At 39.2% G+C, this 20,455-nt stretch overlaps 1 protein-coding gene across 1 annotated transcript in view; it reads left to right on the top strand.

The window, feature by feature from the left end:
• Positions 1-20,455, top strand: part of LOC124252941 — a 38,096-nt gene that overhangs the window by 2,925 nt on the left and 14,716 nt on the right. Inside the window, exons 3-9 of the mRNA XM_046686629.1 lie at positions 33-228; positions 8,094-8,160; positions 8,737-8,812; positions 10,328-10,423; positions 17,508-17,583; positions 18,279-18,462; positions 19,472-19,538. Coding sequence (XP_046542585.1) covers positions 33-228; positions 8,094-8,160; positions 8,737-8,812; positions 10,328-10,423; positions 17,508-17,583; positions 18,279-18,462; positions 19,472-19,538 — 762 coding nt within the window. The remainder of the gene's footprint in view (positions 1-32; positions 229-8,093; positions 8,161-8,736; positions 8,813-10,327; positions 10,424-17,507; positions 17,584-18,278; positions 18,463-19,471; positions 19,539-20,455) is intronic.

Here is a 20,455-nt window from a genome sequence, read left to right on the forward strand (position 1 = left end):
ATATCACCCTGCTCTACTACATCCTGTTTCAGAAATTGCTGCTCCCGGATAAAGGATACAATGTGAAGCGAAACACAACCAACACATGGTCGGAGAGTCCACTGGTCAGTCCGCCGGACCGCACCAAGTCTACTGGTGGACGGATACGTCTTGAGCTTGGCCATATAGATATAAATTGTCACGAGCGGAATACGGAATACACACCTCTTATTATTGCGACACTGAATGGTAAGGTTACTGAGATACATTGTCTTGGAGAACTAAGGTCCCATACCCCAAATATTTGTGCATTTTGGGTATTTCACTGACCAATTGTTTTAGTTGCAACCCAGCTATTCTTGTAACAGTTGAAAACACCAGGTCAGCTGAAAACACTAGATCAGAAATCAGTATTTTAGATTCTGAAACAAACTGAATGTTAATGCATTTTATTGTTGCTGTAATAAGGTTGACCTACAAATTTTGGAAACATGCTGAGAGTATCAGTTTGACATTACTATGAAGGTGTATTGACACACAGCCAAGTTCTGATCACTGTTTGTTGGATGTATGTTACTTGAATATACAGATATTTAGTTTGTACTTTGTTACATCTTTGATTATTTGTTGAATCAAAGAAATACAAAAGGTGGCCATTGGTATCAACATTCGTTTATGGTATAACCGATTTGGCTTGAACATTTATTATGTTTACAAGTTATCTTGAAATGAACAAAATTAGGTACTGGGCAACTTTTACTGGGCAGTTTTCATTTAAACCTCAAAACCTTCCATAATGCCAAAGTATAATGTATGTTGTGTTACATATATGGAATGATTTGTGTCATGATACACCTGTTGTTTGATACTTTGATGTGTGCTTATGTATTGTGATATGCTCAGTGACCAACTGTATCATACAATGTACATCATCATACAAACTTTCGTATATTATGATATGATATTATTTATCTCAGGAACATAATTTATCACTTCTACAGGATGATTGCAGTGTATTGGGTAGTGGGTGGCCCAGTTGTCTTTATCTTCATCTTCAGCTATTTTTTCTCGAAAACCCACCAACGGTTGTACATGAGACAAATAAATGCAAATGAATGCAATAAATACCAAGATAGCAAGGATGTACAAAGTGATATCAACATCATTTATAATACATATACAAAGATATAATATTACTAATTGAAAAAGAAATCAGAAGCGCTATAATATGCAATGAAGAGTTATGTCCCTTTGTCTTGCCAGAATCTGCTGATCATTGGTTCGCAACTGCTCTTGGTTTCTTTCTAGGTTATGGACAACAATTACAACCTGTGTCACTTTTTCTCCCACACAACACTGACACACTTTCATGTATCGAAATACTGGTACCACGTATCAGAGCTGCAGATAGGCTGATTATTTCTATAAAATGCACTCACTTCGTGTTGGGTCGCTTGTGTAGAAGTGTTCATGTAGAAATTTGAAAAACAATGGTATAACAGCACACTACTCAATTGCCCAGTGTAGGTTTCTCAGACTGCACAGAGTGCATCTCTTCCTTCAGTGTAATTCAGACGTGTCATATGTCATGTGACTCATTTGAGGTAGCACACAATCCTAATAATAAAAATAATAATAATAATAAGAAGAATAATATACCAAATCTGTATAGTGCCCTGTATGCTGCAGACACATGATAACATCCTGGTATTTAGATTTAGGATCACATATGGTAATAAGGAGCTTCCTGAAAACCAGAAAGATGAACTCACTACCCATTGTGTCGGTTAACATAACAGCATGACTAAAGGAATAGATACTCAATGGCTCAAAGACTTTACTGATGCCTTGATGTGTACTGTTCCAATAAGGCTGAACTGACTCACATGGGTTTGACAATGCATTGTGAGACATTTTGCCAATATACATTAAAAAGCTCATTAAAATTAAAAATTCCACCTTCCGGATGACCGCTAATGGAAATATCTATTCCAAAGGACATTACTCTTTAACCAAAATTTCTTAATCTAAGAATTCTAAGTTTTAATGAGCATGGTACCACCTCTTTTTGCCCCCCTTTAATCAAGATGAGAACGGGGCCCCAACAGCCAGATGGCAAAATGTGGATGGGTGGTCATCCTCGATGACTTGATTGATTGTATGTCAGGGTACCTCTAGTCAGTCTGGCCTAAGGTCAGTTAGTTGAAGGCCGCGGTGACAGCAGTAATATAGCTGACTGCTTCATAAACAAAAACAAAGAACGACATTTTCACAATTTGTTGATTTAGGAACTGATTTTGTATTGTCAAGTTGAAGAGAATTGTTTTAATTATTTGATATTTACATACACCATTGTGACTTATCGTGATGATGAGAAGCAGCCACAGGCTTTGTAAGATCAGGTGTTTTAATCTGATTTGACACACTCTCAGTCAGAGTCCGACAAACACCCCATGACAGGTTACACCACTCTCAACACCTAGTCCTTAAGGAGGCTCGAGGGTTTATTCAAAGCGGAAATGTGCCTCCATTATGCACACATGTACAGAATAGACATAGAAAGAATATAGATCACATCACAATATTCACAAATATATTCATTTTATCAAATTCTCAACAAGAAACATAATGTACCTGTTGTTAAAATAATAAATATATCTTACTGTTCAGTACACAACACCATATCATTTCAGAATATATATTTTTACTCATATATTTCCTGTAAAGTCTAATGGACCATGAAGTTAGTGTTTGAGGGTCACCTGGACCCTCAGTTATGTAGGTCAAGGTAAAACCTTAAAGGCTTTGTGGGATTTTGTGGTCAGTACAATACTTCCATTTTACTGCATTATCAATTTTGTAATGTCTTTGTTTTGTATACTTCTTTGCCTCCTGTTTTGCCGATTTAGATGTTATGAATTTGATGAAAACAATCACAAAACAACATCTCTTAGGCAAGGGATTTTGTTTGAGATGTGCCTCTGTTCACCCTGCAGTTAATGGGTTCCCGGTAGGATTAGGATTCACTGTTAAACTTCCAACGCCACAGAGGCACAAATGTTTCCTACATAGTAAACAAAACTTTGGATGTTTAGAAAATCCAGGATGCAAAATATTCACAAAACAACATGACCAGTGTATTCACGTCATCCATTTATCTTCCGTCATTGAGGAACAAAATTCAGATAAGCTGCAGTAAATAGATATCTCACTCATGAGGAGGATTAAGTAGTCAGCTGATTGACAGATATGGAAGTTCACCTTACTTGACCTCTTGTGGAATGTTTTTCACATCTTGTCAGATTTACAGATTTATCAAAACAGTAGATCAGATTTTTATGAGATTGGACTTGATATTACCTAGATCACTCAAATCTTCAAACAAATGGGTATGTTCCACTCATCAGAGTACAGAGGCGTTGTTCTGTCAACAGTATATATACTCAGTGAAACATAACAGTTATCATATTAGTTCGCTGATAACTGCAAATCAATAGATGTTATGATGATAGGTGTATGACATCCTGAAACAGATTTGTATTTTATTTATGGTTTTATTTAATTTTCTTTTTCTTTTTCACTGGATAATGTGATTCATATCATTTCAAACTCCTGGTCATTTCAGATGGAAAGGAAATTTATACATGTCAGCTTATCGTGTAAAGTTGCTGGGCAGAATTTGAATGTAATCTGTTGAATATGTTTACCTGATGTAAAAATAATATAATCATTCAGTTTAGTTTTACGCCGCTTTTAGCAATATTCCAGCAATAAATGGCGGGGACACCAGAAATGGGCTTCACACATTGTACCCATGTGGGGAATTGAACTCGGGTCTTCAGCATGACAAGCAAACACTTTACCGACTAGGCTACCCCACCAGTGAACTCCCCTATTCTTGTTAGAGAGAGCAACACAATCAGGGATCTGTTAACTTCAGAGTGATGTTTAAAATATAAGAGGAGTTTGATAACCAGAACATGATGACGCTAGGGGAGTGCCTCCTACGCAGGCTGACACCTTGAGGCTAAACACAGTTAAAAAGAACTAGATATTCGATACTCTCCCAGCTACCTAGGAATGTTTTCTGTTCTGACGAACAGTAATTTAATCACATTTGTATAACATAACAATATTTCAATATGCTTTATTACTTGGTAATACTTTTTTTAACTGACAGTATTTGGAATCAGATGTTGAAGATGTTTTTAAAGAGAAGCTACATATTGTTATTCAAAATGTTGATGATTTATCCCACATGTCAGTGTAGCTACTTGTGTCGATGTAATGTCAGTAAAACATATTTACTAACTTCAGTATTATACAACTGGATCAGTTAATTGTTTCCTTATGAGACAGCATAATACTGACATTATGGCCTGATAAAGTTTTGTTGATTATGCAGCTTGGCAGATACCAGTGATTATACTATTTATGTAAATGTTCTCTCCTAATGTAACATTCATAATGGTATACTGAGTATATTGCTTTCATATGTGATTATAGATTTTACCAAAAACATTTATGAATATATTTTGTTAAGAAATCCAGCAAAGATGGAAGGAAAGCTAAAACCTGTGTGTCATGCAAGGATATGCTGTATTTCCCTGTCAATGAGTTCAGGAAGTTAGGAGTTTGTACAAATGTACATAAAATGGTTCCCCTTAGAGCAGCTTGTATAAAATATATATTTGTTCTGACAGTTACCATGTAATCACTGTAATTAGAAAGCAACCATTATTGTATTTATGATATTTCTTTTGGATGGTGGTACGGGCTTCTTCTAAAGGTGGTAAGAAGACGTCGTTTTTCACATATGCTGTGAAGAAACTAATGTTCTACCTTGGGACCTGTGAAGATCCACATAAGAGTCAGTCTTCAGTAACCCATGCCTGTTGTAAGAGTCGACTAACAGGATCGGGTGGTCATCGTATCCCAATTGTGTCAATCAATGCTCATGCTGTTGATCACTGGATTGTCTGGACCAGACTTGATTACTTAAAGATCACCACCATATAGCTTGAATATTGCTGAGTGGTGTTAAACTACAAACCAACCTTTTCTTGGAGACTGAAGAATAAAGATAGTGTTACCTTTTTTTCACTTATTTGAATAAAACTATTTTTGAGCACCTGTTTGAGCTCTGAAACAATAAATACATATGATGATCTCAAACCGAATATCAGCCACCCCTGAACATCAAATGCAACTTTAGCACAGTTGGAGTTAGATATGTCTGAGTGCACAGGAAGTGTCATCGAGGATATGAGTATGACCATGTTGACACTATTCACTTGATGCCTACGACTATACCCCAATACTCGTAGAATCATCCAGCAGCATCAAAATTCATGTATGTGAAACCTTCTTGATGTATGTGAAAACCTCTGTGATCGTGTTGTGACTCACTAGATATATGCTGTACATTGCCGTCAATCACAGTGAAACATTCACCTATACGTACTTTCTCTGTATTGTGATATACAACTGCCTTGTATCGTATCTTTCTATATATGGTTGATCGATATCACATATTGACTGATACTCTTTGAGCTGATCGTGCCCCAGACAGTCTCACGTAATCTGTCTACAAACATCAGCCATCTTGAAACCTTCCCTAAAGCTTAACCCAGATGATTGAGTGGGTTGTTTTTGAAGAAGTCGGTAACAGAGCTCACATGTCATTGCCCACACAGTTCTGACCATTTGTCTTCCTGAACTGTGACAATGTTTGGAAATGTAATGTCCTGCACACTTCCAATAATGGTCCAAACATTTCTAGTTTAGTGTTAATCTCTTCTTAGGTTTAAGATGTTTAAGGTCAGTATTGTGACAGGTGTAATTGATGACATGTTTAATTGTCAGGGCTCGGTGGTTTTACCCCAAGGTGGTTGTTTATTGGAGCAAGGCTTCTGTAGTTGCCTGCAGGCATCAATCAGGATGGTGTGCTGTGGGGATGGGGATTGTGGGAGGCTAAAACAGGAAGTGGATACAAAATACTCCCTCAATGAATAATTTAAGTACATGATCTGCTGCAAGGCGTCATTAAAAGTCCTTGTGTCTCTTAATTTCTTTTTATATGTGAATTGTGAAAGGGTAGGACAGGTTATAATTTGGTTCTATTGTTTCAATATCTTAACCACTTGAAACCATTTTCAAACTTGTACTAAATCATAAGAGGATAGAGACAGTCCTTTTTTTGCCATTTGAAATGTCTACAGTGTTTGTTATTCAAAAACAGGCCTATGGTAGTGTTGGTAGGATTAGATTGAACAAAAAGCGAAACATCAGAAATTTAACTAATTATGTTTCGGGACGGAATTTATCATGAAGAAATGTGAAAAGATCATCCTTTGAGAGGTGTTTAGGGACTGGCTTGATCTTAGGATTGGTTAGTGATTGGTTGAAAAACAAAGTATTTCAATGTATCATGATGGTCTGAGGAAGTATGATATATATAGCCTATTTACATCCTTCAATTTGACTCAAACCAGAATTACAGACAAGAAGTCATCATGATTAAGGATTTGAACTAATGTCATCATTCATGTGAGTAGATAAATGTTCTAGTGATTAGTGAATTATATCGTAGCTGATGATTCATGGTAGCTGTTGAGACCTATCTCATTTTTATTTTGTGGCGGTGGGGTAACCTTGTGGTAAAAGTTCCTTCGCTCGTAACGCTCAAGACTATGTTCGATTTCCCACATGGGTACAATGTGTGAAGTCCATTTCTGGTGCATCCCGCTGTGATATTGCTGGAATATTGCTAAAAGCGGTGTAAAACTAAACTCACTCACTCATTGTAATTTTCCTGCCATTGATTCCAAGGAACAGGGTCATAGATTTCAACTGACACGAATTGAACTTTTAGGCATGTGAAGTAAAGCAAACATTATCTTATTATTGGTTGCTGATTGAGTATTTTACTTGATACACATGGTGAATTGTGTTGATTTCATGACCCGTTTTAGGCTGTTGGGTGTGATGCTCACACAGTTTCACAATTACTATACATGATGTGCTAGTTCTGACCTCATCTATATATGTATGATGTGTCATTTATACAATGGTCACAGAGTTTCACAATTACTATACATGATGTGCTAGTTCTGACCTCATCTATACATGTATGATATGTCATTTATACAATGGTCACAGAGTTTCACAATTACTATACATGATGTGCTAGTTCTGACCTCATCTATACATGTATGATATGTCATTTATACAATGGTCACAGAGTTTCACAATTACTATACATGATGTGCTAGTTCTGACCTCATCTATACAAGTATGATATGTCATTTATACAATGCTCACACAGTTTCACAATTACTATAGATTATGTGCTAGTTCTGACCTCAACTATACATGTATGATATGTCATTTATACAATGATCACAGAGTTTCACAATTACTATAGATGATGTGCTAGTTCTGACCTCAACCATACATGTATGATATGTCATTTATACAATGCTCACAGTCACTGAATAATGAACATTACCTTGTAAATTGTGGAACTTTGAAAATAGATTCCTTCTTTGCAGTGTCAGTAATGTAAAAAACATGATATGAAAATATACCTTCAAAAGTAAATGATATATTTATGGGTTTCATGAATTATTAAATAATCAAACCTATCCAGACACGGCAAGAAATGAAAAAAGAGATCTCAATTTTATCACTGGCAAAGGAAAATAAGTTGACAGTATTTGCATTTTAGTATGTTTAGCAGTTCACGATGCTGATTACTCCAAAGAAAGATGATGTTCACTGCAGAGAACGCTACGATCTGATGTTATTCATGGTTCACAAACACACAACAGCTTACCATGATACCAGTTTACCTCTGTAAATTTTCTGTTTAGAGTTTCTTTCTTTTTTCCCTTGTATGTTTTACCTTTCTTTATTCTCATTAAATGGTAATGAGCGGCATATGGATAATGAGTTGTGAATTGATAATGTTAATCCCTGGCAGAAACTGAGCGCTGTTTATTCCCTGACAAAGACCAAGTAATTCTTATAGCTGGTCTGTTGTACCTCAGCTATTTCCCATCCACTGTTTGAATGCAGATTAAGATAAGTGACTATTTCTGTGTTGTTTTCAGGGTGTAAGACTATCGCAGAGACGCTTATCTTTCACTCTGCTGATGTTGATGGCAGAGACATAAAGGGGTAAGTTTACACTGTTTCCATGGCAACAAATATTTGTCTTTGTGAAAAAATATATAGTTATCATGTTTATCATTAAAGATATTTTCCAAATTAGGTTTCCAGCAACCCATGTTTGTCATAAGAGATGACGAACAGGATCGTGTTCCGACTTGCTGACTTGGTCAGTGCATAGATCGATATATATGCTCATGATGTCAATCACTAGGTTATCTGGCCCAGACTCAAATATTTACAGACCACCACCATACATCTGGAATATTGTTAAATGAAGATATTAATAATTAAAAAATGCACTCAAACTAGTGGGAACGTAGCACCAACAGTATAACAATATCTCAGTGGATTTTAAATCATTGGAAAGTTCTTAAGATTGTCGTCAATCTGAGCAATGGTTGTATGTGATGTGTGAGTCAGCAGTCGTTATTTATCTTTGTATGAAAGTAAACGTGGCCAGTGGTTAAGCCAAACACTTGTCTCAAGTCCTCCACCCAGCCACATGGACACCATATGTGACCACGCCCCTCTATGGTGCCCCCTGGGGCACTGATCAACTACATATGCCCTGTCATGTTCCAGCAACACCGCCCTACACATGGCCGTCTTCGCAGGGGAAACAGAGTTTGTGGAGATGTTTTTACAGAATGGTGCCTCGGTGAGTTGAACTCTGACCTCTGTAATAGCTTCTGTTGACGTGTGGCAGTCCTGACAATGGGAAATGTCAAACTAAGTGCTGCAATCATGAGAAGCTGATGGCATTTGACCTGGTAAAATATGTTGTTATTGCTGGCTGTATCGCCACTTCACACTCAGTGTGTTTTCCCACGTACCTGCATATGCTGATTGGTTACTTTAGGTTTTTCACAACAGGGATTTGAAGATTGTGCAAATGCGGATCTTTCTTAACTCATCCAATTAAAGAATCATCATTCTTGAGTTCCTAAGGATAGACATTAAGTCTGTGATGTTTCTTAATATTTTATGATCAGAAGGTTTCAGAGACACTTGATGCTTACATATTGTTTAACATATACTAGTAACAGGGATATAGCTATATATATTATGCTTAAATGCTATTAAATAGTTACCATGGTTACTGATTGTTTTAAATAGCTGAAAACTAGGAGACAATATCTCCAGCACTCTGTGAACTTTATGGCTTTTGAAATATTATGAGCTGATGAGCACTGGTCTCTCAGTCATCTTAGGAGGTGTACAGCGTTCCCTCCCCTAGACCGGCCAGGATCCTGTGATTATGTGTTTGCCCCGATTAGGTTTCTAGCTTTGTCTGCACTGTTTCTATTGGATTACCGGTAGCTATTCTGTCGGATGTCACTAGAGCGGTAAATGTCTGGGACTTGTATCACTTCAGTCTTTCCCTTCACACCATCTTGCCATACCATGACATAATTGATCTGCTGCTCAAAGTGTTTTAAGGGACCATCAATAATTTATGGCTAGGGGTGGTGATGATTTTTATGGAGAAGCATGTACAATGTGAATAACCTCTCCTAATATTTATGTACAAAATCAATGACTTCCGAGAAACTTATGAAGGGAAAATAAGTATATATATATTTTAATCATCAAACAAAAGTAAGTCTTTCTTGACAGATCTCGCGATTCGGCAATATTCAAAGTAAAACATCAATGTATTGTGGCCCATCTGAAGTATCGTATCGGGATATATGATAATGTAAAACTTTGTATCGATTCATCTTATCAGTGGTCCATGGATCGATGCATCGATGCGTATCAATGAATCGTCACACCACTAGTTTATACACACAAAATTGCTCCCCCCCCCCCTTCTTCCCAGAACAAAATGGGTGACACCCACACCCAACATATACCCATACAATCACCTCCACCACCACACACCCCTGAACACAAATTATGTACGGCCCCTAAAACACACCCCACCCACGCACTATTTTATATATCCTGAAGATGCCTGTAAAGTGTTTGACATTATATTATGCAGTGACCACATCATACAACAGTTTTACTCAGATTTTACTTCATCACTAATACTGTCATGTCTCTATTGCTCCTATCATGTACTCCCCACACCTTAACATAAGGTTTCGACCCTTATGTCACATGTCAATTGGAGCCCTACTGGAAAGGAGTATGCTTCTGATTAGCTTGATATTTATTCCTTATCTAGGTGAACTGTCAGAACAATGATGGCAACACCCCCCTCCATATTGCCTGCCAGAGTGATGCGGAGAACAACGTACCGATCGTCCTCCGCCTTCTCAATGTAAGTACACAAGATTTTACAGGGGTATCCCTATCACACTCAAGTATTCAGTATATGTTACCCTGTTTTGTTTGACATAAATCAGGGTACATTCACTGCCATAGCCTCATTTTCAGCCTAACTAGACTGACACAGTGACAAAAGTAGCTGTCCGGCCAAATTACCCGATCAATACATGTTTACAATTATACCACAGTAACATTAATGAATGTGAGTCTGATATAATTGGGGATGATTCAGGCACCACACCATACTGTGTATACCTGAGTTGCTTGAACCTGAACTAAGTATGCCTGAGTTGCTTGTACCTGAACTAAGTATACCTGAGTTGCTTGTACCTGAACTAAGTATACCTGAGTTGCTTGTACCTGAACTAAGTATACCTGAGTTGCTTGTACCTGAACTAAGTATGCCTGAGTTGCTTGAACCTGAACTAAGTATACCTGAGTTGCTTGAACCTGAACTAAGTATACCTGAGTTGCTTGTACCTGAACTAAGCATACCTGAGTTGCTTGTACCTGAACTAAGTATACCTGAGTTGCTTGTACCTGAACTAAGTATGCCTGAGTTGCTTGTACCTGAACTAAGTATACCTGAGTTGAGTTGCTTGAACCTGAACTAAGTATACCTGAGTTGCTTGTACCTGAACTAAGTATACCTGAGTTGCTTGTACCTGAACTAAGTATACCTGAGTTGCTTGTACCTGAACTAAGTATACCTGAGTTGCTTGTACCTGAACTAAGTATACCTGAGTTGCTTGAACCTGAACTAAGTATACCTGAGTTGCTTGTACCTGAACTAAGTATACCTGAGTTGCTTGTACCTGAACTAAGTATACCTGAGTTGCTTGTACCTGAACTAAGTATACCTGAGTTGCTTGTACCTGAACTGAATATACCTGTGTTGTTTATACCCTGAACTAGAGTATACCTGAGTTGCTTGTACCTGAACTGAGTATACCTGAGTTGCTTGTACCTGAACTAAGTATACCTGAGTTGCTTGAACCTGAACTAAGTATACCTGAGTTGCTTGTACCTGAACTAAGTACCTGAGTTGCTTGTACCTGAACTAAGTATACCTGAGTTGCTTGTACCTGAACTAAGTATACCTGAGTTGCTTGAACCTGAACTAAGTATACCTGAGTTGCTTGTACCTGAACTAAGTATACCTGAGTTGCTTGTACCTGAACTAAGTATACCTGAGTTGCTTGTACCTGAACTAAGTATACCTGAGTTGCTTGAACCTGAACTAAGTATACCTGAGTTGCTTGTACCTGAACTAAGTATACCTGAGTTGCTTGAACCTGAACTAAGTATACCTGAGTTGCTTGTACCTGAACTAAGTATACCTGAGTTGCTTGTACCTGAACTAAGTATGCCTGAGTTGCTTGAACCTGAACTAAGTATACCTGAGTTGCTTGTACCTGAACTAAGTATACCTGAGTTGCTTGTACCTGAACTAAGTATACCTGAGTTGCTTGTACCTGAACAAAGTATACCTGAGTTGCTTGTACCTGAACTAAGTATACCTGAGTTGCTTGAACCTGAACTAAGTATACCTGAGTTGCTTGAACCTGAACAAAGTATGCCTGAGTTGCTTGTACCTGAACTAAGTATACCTGAGTTGCTTGAACCTGAACTAAGTATACCCTGAGTTGCTTGTACCTGAACTAAGTATACCTGAGCTGCTTGAACCCTGAACTAAGTATGCCTGAGTTGCTTGAACCTGAACTAAGTATACCTGAGTTGCTTGAACCTGAACTAAGTATACCTGAGTTGCTTGAACCTGAACTAAGTATACCTGAGTTGCTTGTACCTGAACTAAGTATACCTGTATGCTTTGAACCTGAACTAAGTATGCCTGAGTTGCTTGAACCTGAACTAAGTATACCTGAGTTGCTTGTAACCTGAACAAAGTATGCCTGAGTTGCTTGTACCTGAACTAAGTATACCTGAGTTGCTTGAACCTGAACTAAGTATACCTGAGTTGCTTGTACCTGAACTAAGTATACCTGAGTTGCTTGAACCTGAACTAAGTATGCCTGAGTTGCTTGAACCTGAACTAAGTATACCTGAGTTGCTTGAACCTGAACTAAGTATACCTGAGTTGCTTGTACCTGAACTAAGTATACCTGAGTTGCTTGTACCTGAACTAAGTATACCTGAGTTGCTTGTACCTGAACTAAGTATACCTGAGTTGCTTGAACCTGAACTAAGTATACCTGAGTTGCTTGAACCTGAACAAAGTATGCCTGAGTTGCTTGTACCTGAACTAAGTATACCTGAGTTGCTTGTACCTGAACTAAGTATACCTGAGTTGCTTGTACCTGAACTAAGTATACCTGAGTTGCTTGTACCTGAACTAAGTATACCTGAGTTGCTTGTACCTGAACTAAGTATACCTGAGTTGCTTGAACCTGAACTAAGTATACCTGAGTTGCTTGTACCTGAACTAAGTATACCTGAGTTGCTTGTACCTGAACTAAGTATACCTGAGTTGCTTGTACCTGAACTAAGTATACCTGAGTTGCTTGAACCTGAACTAAGTATACCTGAGTTGCTTGAACCTGAACTAAGTATACCTGAGTTGCTTGAACCTGAACTAAGTATGCCTGAGTTGCTTGTACCTGAACTAAGTATACCTGAGTTGCTTGTACCTGAACTAAGTATACCTGTGTTGCTTGTACCTGAACTAAGTATACCTGAGTTGCTTGTACCTGAACTAAGTATACCCGAGTTGCTTGTACCTGAACTGAGTATACCTGAGTTGCTTGTACCTGAACTGAGTATACCCGAATTGCTTGTACCTGAACAGAGTACCTGAGTTGCTTGTACCTGAACTAAGTATACCTGAGTTGCTTGTACATCAGTTAAGTATACCTGAGTTGCTTGTACCTGAACTGAGTATACCTGAGTTGCTTGTACCTGAACTATGTATACCTGAGTTACTTTTGTACCTGAACTGAATATACCTGTGTTGCTTGTACCTGAACTGAGTATACCTGAGTTGCTTGTACCTGAACAGAGTACCTGAGTTGCTTGTACCTGAACAGAGTACCCAAGCTTCTCGTCCAAGCATAATCTCTGGGACTGCAGTACCCTCATACACAATGTTAACCCCTCGATGTATCTCACCCTTACATCAACAAATGCTCCCCTGTAGCTCCTTGCAAACACCATGCAACTAGACCTTTTACACTGTTGCCGATTCATGAGTGCATATGTAAAACAATATGGCTGTAATTTACAGTGGAAGCTGTCAAAACCGGCAGTTGTCCAATCCGGCAAGTTGTCAACACCGGCATAAAATCTCAGTCCCGTCCATGGCTACTGCATTTATCACCATTTAAAAGCTGTGCATTCCGGCAGCTATCAATTCCGTTTCCCGTGTCATCTGTACAATTCGTCACACTGTCTAAACCGGATTATTTCTTTAGTCCCGACGAGTGCCGGTTTAGACAGCTTCCACTGTATTTTGGACTATATCTGCAATGGGTTTTTCGAGGCGTTATTTTACCACAATGTTTATTAAGTTACCCATGTTTGTTTCATAAAATCGTATATTAGAAATACAAAAATATATACAACACTTGCCAAGGGCAGTGCTGATAAATTTCTGCTGATAACATGTGACCGTCACAGTACCAAGGCACACAGGGCTAATGTCAAGCCCAAACCTGCCTGGCTTGGATATGGTTAGTTCAGTAATGGGGCCAGATGGGTACCAGGAAGTGAAACACAGGTTGCCAGGTGACCTCTCAGTTGGGGCATGGGGTCAGAGTGGTGTTGATAACCTGAGATAAATATCCTGAACCACATTCAATGCACTTGTTGGTTTCGAATGTCAGATATGAATATTTATTGCAGGATTTGATTCAAGTATCATTGGTTGCAGTATTGTGATAATGTTGTGTTACAATAGTATTTTTCAGTGTTAGGTGATAGTGAAATTTTCACATACAAAATATGGTCTTTGGGCAAAGAGTATCAATACTCTTTCAAGACTGCATTACTCTCAACTTTCAGAACATATGCATGTTTCAATATTTCCAAACTGTTTACATGTTTTATTATATACCATATGTTATCATATTATTCATTTATGTACATCATAATATTGTTTCTGTTTTTGAGGGAGACAAAAGTATTGTATTTATCTCTGAACTAAAATTTCATTTGTATGAAATGAAACATTGTTTCACTCCAGTTGAATAAGCCCCAGAACTATTGCCATGCAATCTCAACCACATGCTAGAAATCCCAGAACCTTCCTTTGTTCAGGTCTTAAATTGTGTATGGAAGACTTAGATCAGATATTTTTCAAAGCATAATCTGGAATGAAAGTGACCATTTTGATACTAGTTGCTTTAAGCTTGAGTGTTAAGCTTTCTGACTAGCTTGTACCACATTCTTGTCAAACATTTCATTGGTCTTTCAAAGTTTGGGAAAGGTCGTATCCTTGGTCACTCCTGGAGATAAACGTCCTGAAGGTCAGACATTGTCCTCAGCTTCTTATATGTGACGAATGTAATCAAGTTGTCAGACTCTCTGACTTGGTTCCTGCGTTTCATCAGATGCCATTTGCATATATTGATGCTCATGATGTTAATCACTGGATTGTCATCTCCAAACTGAGTGTTGATGGACGATATTTACCGACTATTTCATATAGATAAAATATTGCTGACTGCAGTGTTAAACAACCAACAAGAGAAAGATTATCCTGTCACTTGACACGGAAAACAGATAAGCTGTATGTGTCATCCCAGTCCAAGGAAGTATGATAATAGGCATGTACTGATGAACTGTTTGTCCTGTGTATCATGTCAGATGCATGAGTGCAGGTGATGAAGCCAAACAGTGGGGAATACCTGGCTTGATAATCAGAAAGTTACACCTGTGTCAAATACATCAAATACATCAAATACATCAAATACAAGCTGATAGCACACTACTGCAGCTGCTAAGTCACCAGGTGGAGCTGCTAGTAAACGAACATTGATAGGGAGTTGTGGTATTGATCCTGGTCCATATTTCTAAACAAAAGTATGATTTACTTGAATAATTAGGCTGCTCAGTGTTCCTTGTTATTAAAACACCTTGACTCCACACTCATTTACCTCCACCACTTCAACTCAGCTTCCCTGTATATATTCTCTGATCTTCATTCAATGCAATAAGCTTGTGAAGAAAACTCCAATATGGATGTCAGTGGTGCCCCTATTGTGGTCAGTGGGACTGCTATGATGGTCAGTGGGCCTGCTATGGTTGTCAGTGAGCCTGCTATGGTTGTCAGTGGTGCCCCTATTGTGGTCAGTGGCCTGCTATGGTTGTCAGTGAGCCTGCTATGGTTGTCAGTGGTGCCCTATTGTGGTCAGTGGGACTGCCATGGTTGTCAGTGAGCCTGCTATGGTTGTCAGTGGTGCCCCTATTGTGGTCAGTGGGCCTGCTATGGTGGTCAGTGGGCCTGCTATGGATGTCAGTGGTGCCCCTATTGTGGTCAATGGGCCTGCTATGATGGTCAGTGGGCCTGCTATGGTGGTCAGTGGGCCTGCTATGGATATCAGTGGTGCCCCTATTGTGGTCAGTGAGCCTGCTATGGTTGTCAGTGGGCCTGCTGTGGTGGTCAGTGGGCCTGCTGCTATATGGTGGTCAGTGGGCCTGCTATGGTTTTCAGTGGGCCTGCTATGGATGTCAGTGGTGCCCCCTATTGTGGTCAGTGGGTCTGCTATGTTGGTCAGTGGGACTGCTATGGTTGTCAGTGAGCCTGCTATGGTTGTCAGTGGTGCCCCTATTGTGGTCAGTTGGCCTGCTATGGTGGTCAGTGGGCCTGCTATGGATGTCAGTGGTGCCCCTATTGTGGTCAGTGGGTCTGCTATGGTGGTCAGTGGGTCTGCTATGGTTGTCAGTGGTGCCCCTATTGTGGTCAGTGGGACTGCTATGGTTGGTCAGTGGGCCTGCTATGGATGTCAGTGGTGCCCCTGGTGGGTCAGTGGGACTGCTATGTTGGTCAGTGGGACTGCTATGGTTGTCAGTGAGCCTGCTATGGTTGTCAGTGGTGCCCCTATTGTGGTCAGTTGGCCTGCTATGGTGGTCAGTGGGCCTGCTATGGATGTCAGTGGTGCCCCTATTGTGGTCAGTGGGACTGCTATGTTGGTCAGTGGGACTGCTATGGTTGTCAGTGAGCCTGCTATGGTTGTCAGTGGTGCCCCTATTGTGGTCAGTTGGCCTGCTATGGTGGTCAGTGGGCCTGCTGTGGTGGTCAGTGGACCTGCTGTGGTGGTCAGTGGGCCTGCTATGGTGGTCAGTGGACCTGCTGTGGTGGCCAGTCACATTTGAACATTTGTGATATTGGTCAAGAAGAACATTAAGATTCGTTTTTCAGTTCAATATGCAGCATTTTATAGAGAGAGATATTTGGAGCACACTTGTATAAACTGTCTCTGTTGCATCCTGCCATGCTAACTTATGAATCCATTGTGACTGTTATACACCAAGTCGACCATCACGGGGGAGACTGACTGTCACATTGAAGTGAAGGAAATTCCCCCTCAGACATCAAGAGGCATTTTCCTTAATTAGAATGGTCTAATTTCTAAACACAGTGTATGAGCTTGTGACTTGTTTCTTCTTTTTGATTATTCACAATGGCCAATTAAGCACTACATGTCAAGTTTTACACGAGCGTTTGTGGACATTGTACATCTTTTTCTGAAATACTGCCATGATGTTTCTTACACAGTTTAGTTGTACAAGATAATGTGATCATTTCACAAATAAAATAATTTCTATATTTTTAACACAACTATAGATTAAAAGTAGTGTTGTATTTTTTATATTTAAGACCCATGAAGGCTCAAGGTCCCGAGCAATGTTTTGTTTTCTGAAAGAGGAACCTCAGGGGGCAAGGTGACCTGGGTCAATGAGTGTCATCATACAAGTGATGTGAGACATTGTATCAATAATATCAATCACTTGTTTACAGACTGAGGTCACATGACTACAACTCTGCTGTCGGCAGAACCTTAATGATGCTATCAGTACAACTTTCTCACATACAATATAATGTCTTCCTGTATTCCTAGGGCGGCGCAGACAGTGACAAGCGAAACAAAAAAGGCGTTGGACCATTAGACGCTGCTGCCATGTTCAATAAAAAAGGTTTGTTTGTAGATGTAGAAGTGAAAGCCATGATTTAATTCCCTGTAGGGATGTTAGATAGAAATTCACACAGATAAAAATATATATTTAAGGAGGAAGGCCACTTCCCCAGCATCCTGTACTATTTCAATACTTACGTATGTTGCCGTGGTAACAGGAAAAGTCCATATTGATTTCATTTTCACTGCATAATTTAACATAGTATCTGTTTCATAGAAAATGTCACCTCTCCTGTAAAGGTAGACTTTTCACAAGTCATTATACTTTAATCACGGAAGGAAATGTCTTTCTCATAAAGTGGTTGCTTCACCACTTAGTGGGCCAGATATTGTGAAAGTAGCAATCATTATTCAGATTTTGTTTCTATTTCAGGTTATGAAATTATAATTTTACATTGTTTGGTAATGAATGATCCGAAATAGATTCTGACATGGCAGGTAGATTTTACACACAAGTGTCTGCAATGAGAGCTATTCTGTATACAAGGTGGCTAGACTATACACATTATGCTATACATGCAGGAGGATAATATCTGATTTAAAATCCTGGTAGACCACTGTGAAATGATGTTAAAATGATGTTTAGGACGAAAGGTAACTGAAATCTGGTAACGTCAGTCTATCCCGATCCAATGTTACTAATCAACTCGCTGTCCCATCCCTGAGTTCTGTGAGTACTATGTGCGTCTGTCACAGATGCCGTGTCACTCCTCCTGGACCACGACCCACGTCTCCGACTTAACTCCATGGCCATCACTGAGGCAGCGACACGGGGAACCAAGGAAATCGTGGAGCTTCTGCTGGAATATGGCATAAGTCCCAACGGCATTGACGTCATAAAGTGTACAGCTCCTCTACATGAGGCAGTCAGGTTCCTCAGGTGACTATATTTCTACATCATACCTGCCCAGGAACAGCTCTAACAGGCACTTCCCATTTCCAGGGGTATTGAGGTTACACAAGACTAAATATTTTCCCATTGACTTCTATGGTAATGTTTTATGATTTAAATGTAGACTAAGCCATCAAAAGCTGTGCATGTGTGCATAGTCTGGCCTTAACGAAGCAATAACAATATCCAATATGACCACCTCAGCCAGCTCCTTTTCCAAGTACAGGAAGCTAAACAGACCAACCCCAGTCCTGCACAAAATATCAATGGCTTGAAAATACCTGCGGTTACATTCAACAAAAGTCGTCATGTGAAAAAGACGGCTCTAAATATTCAGAAAATATGGATTTGATTACTACCTATGTACATTTAAACAACAAAAAATCTTACACAGAATCCCCCATTCCATCTACCAGATGATTCAGTCTGCACTGAAGGCCTTACTGTATAAATGCCACTCAAAGAAGTTATCCTACGAAAAGTGTTTGTTATACTACGGATTCTGATTGAGCGTAGGCAGGCCTCAATGTATTTTACTGAACTGTTATATTCTGGATAAGTTGTCTCTGTCTTTTTCCATTTATGTTCAGTATGCCGTATTTGAAGTTTTTTTCTGTTTATGTTGCTCAACGATACCCCAAACATATTATGGTGGTCTGTAAATAATCAAGTCTGGGCCAGGCAATCCAGTGATTGACTTTGTTAGCATCAGTCTGTGTGATCTGGATACAATGCCATGCATCAACCCAATAAGGGAGACTGACCACCTGTTTCTGATTATACCTTCATATGACAAACAGGGGTTGCAGAAGACCAATTCCCACCCAGATCTTCATGAGTCTGTATTAGAAGCAATTCCATTGCATTTAGAATATCTAAATAATGTGATGGTTTTAATTGTTTTCTTATATCCTGTTTTAGATTTTAGATAAAGTTGCAACTGCTATGTTTATCTCAACTACAGAATCTCACAATTATGTTCCCTGTTTCACACCAGATTTGAGGCAGCGAAGGTGTTACTAGCATTCGGTGCCTCACCAGCTCTACAGAATACCAGCAGAGAGGTAGGTGTGAGGGAGTACCTGTCGTGACATGCTTGAAGCACAATCTACAGGTGCTCATTGATTCAGTTACTTACAAGGTGGATGAGTAATCAATGTAATACATGTATGTACTTTCCTAAAGATAAGTAGGATGTTTCCTGAACGAATGAAGGAGTAGCTTATTATTTATGTCCCTATTGGAAGGAGCATGACAAGGTTGTTCTATTTTTCAAGGGTAGCCTAGTGGTTAAAGCGTTCATTCATCACGCTGAAGACCTGGGTTCGATTCCCCACATGGGTACAATGTGTCAAGCCCATTCTGGTGTCCCCTGCCGTGATATTGCTGGAATATTGCTAAAAGCGGCATAAAACTATACCCACTCACTATTTTAAATTGAAAATATGTTATTGTGAACACTTTTTAAGGATTGGTAGTTTCTTAAGGGATGGAGTTTTCTTTTGGGGCCTGGTACAAAGCATGAAGAAATGTTACATACAATATGGTGTGTATGCTAAATATGCTAAGACACCAAGGCCAATCATCCACCCAAGCCACCAACTTGACATGCAGGTTGGGTGAACCCCTGGACCTGGGACCTAGTGTCGTTGTCTATATGTGCAGACATTTTGTTAGTGTCGGTCTTGGTATTGTACATCAGTGTTTGTTTTGAGTAGTGATGAAACTCACATCTTCCACTTTGAATATCACATCTTCCTGTAACACAGAACCTGCTGTCTGTTGTGATAACACAGTTGCATGCGTAATGTTATTGTGATGTCCTTGTGATGGTACTTTGAGTGAGTGAGTAGAGGTTTTGTAGAATTTCTAGCATTATATTAATCCATGTTGAGAATATGTATATCCGTTAAGTCCTAGTTGTTTATAACTGATATGTCAATATAGATGTACGTACGTATTACGTACGTACACGAGTGCA

The sequence above is a fragment of the Haliotis rubra genome, unplaced genomic scaffold (genome assembly GCF_003918875.1).
Source record: "Haliotis rubra isolate DU_JTF1 unplaced genomic scaffold, ASM391887v1 Scf53, whole genome shotgun sequence".
NCBI lineage: Eukaryota > Metazoa > Mollusca > Gastropoda > Lepetellida > Haliotidae > Haliotis > Haliotis rubra.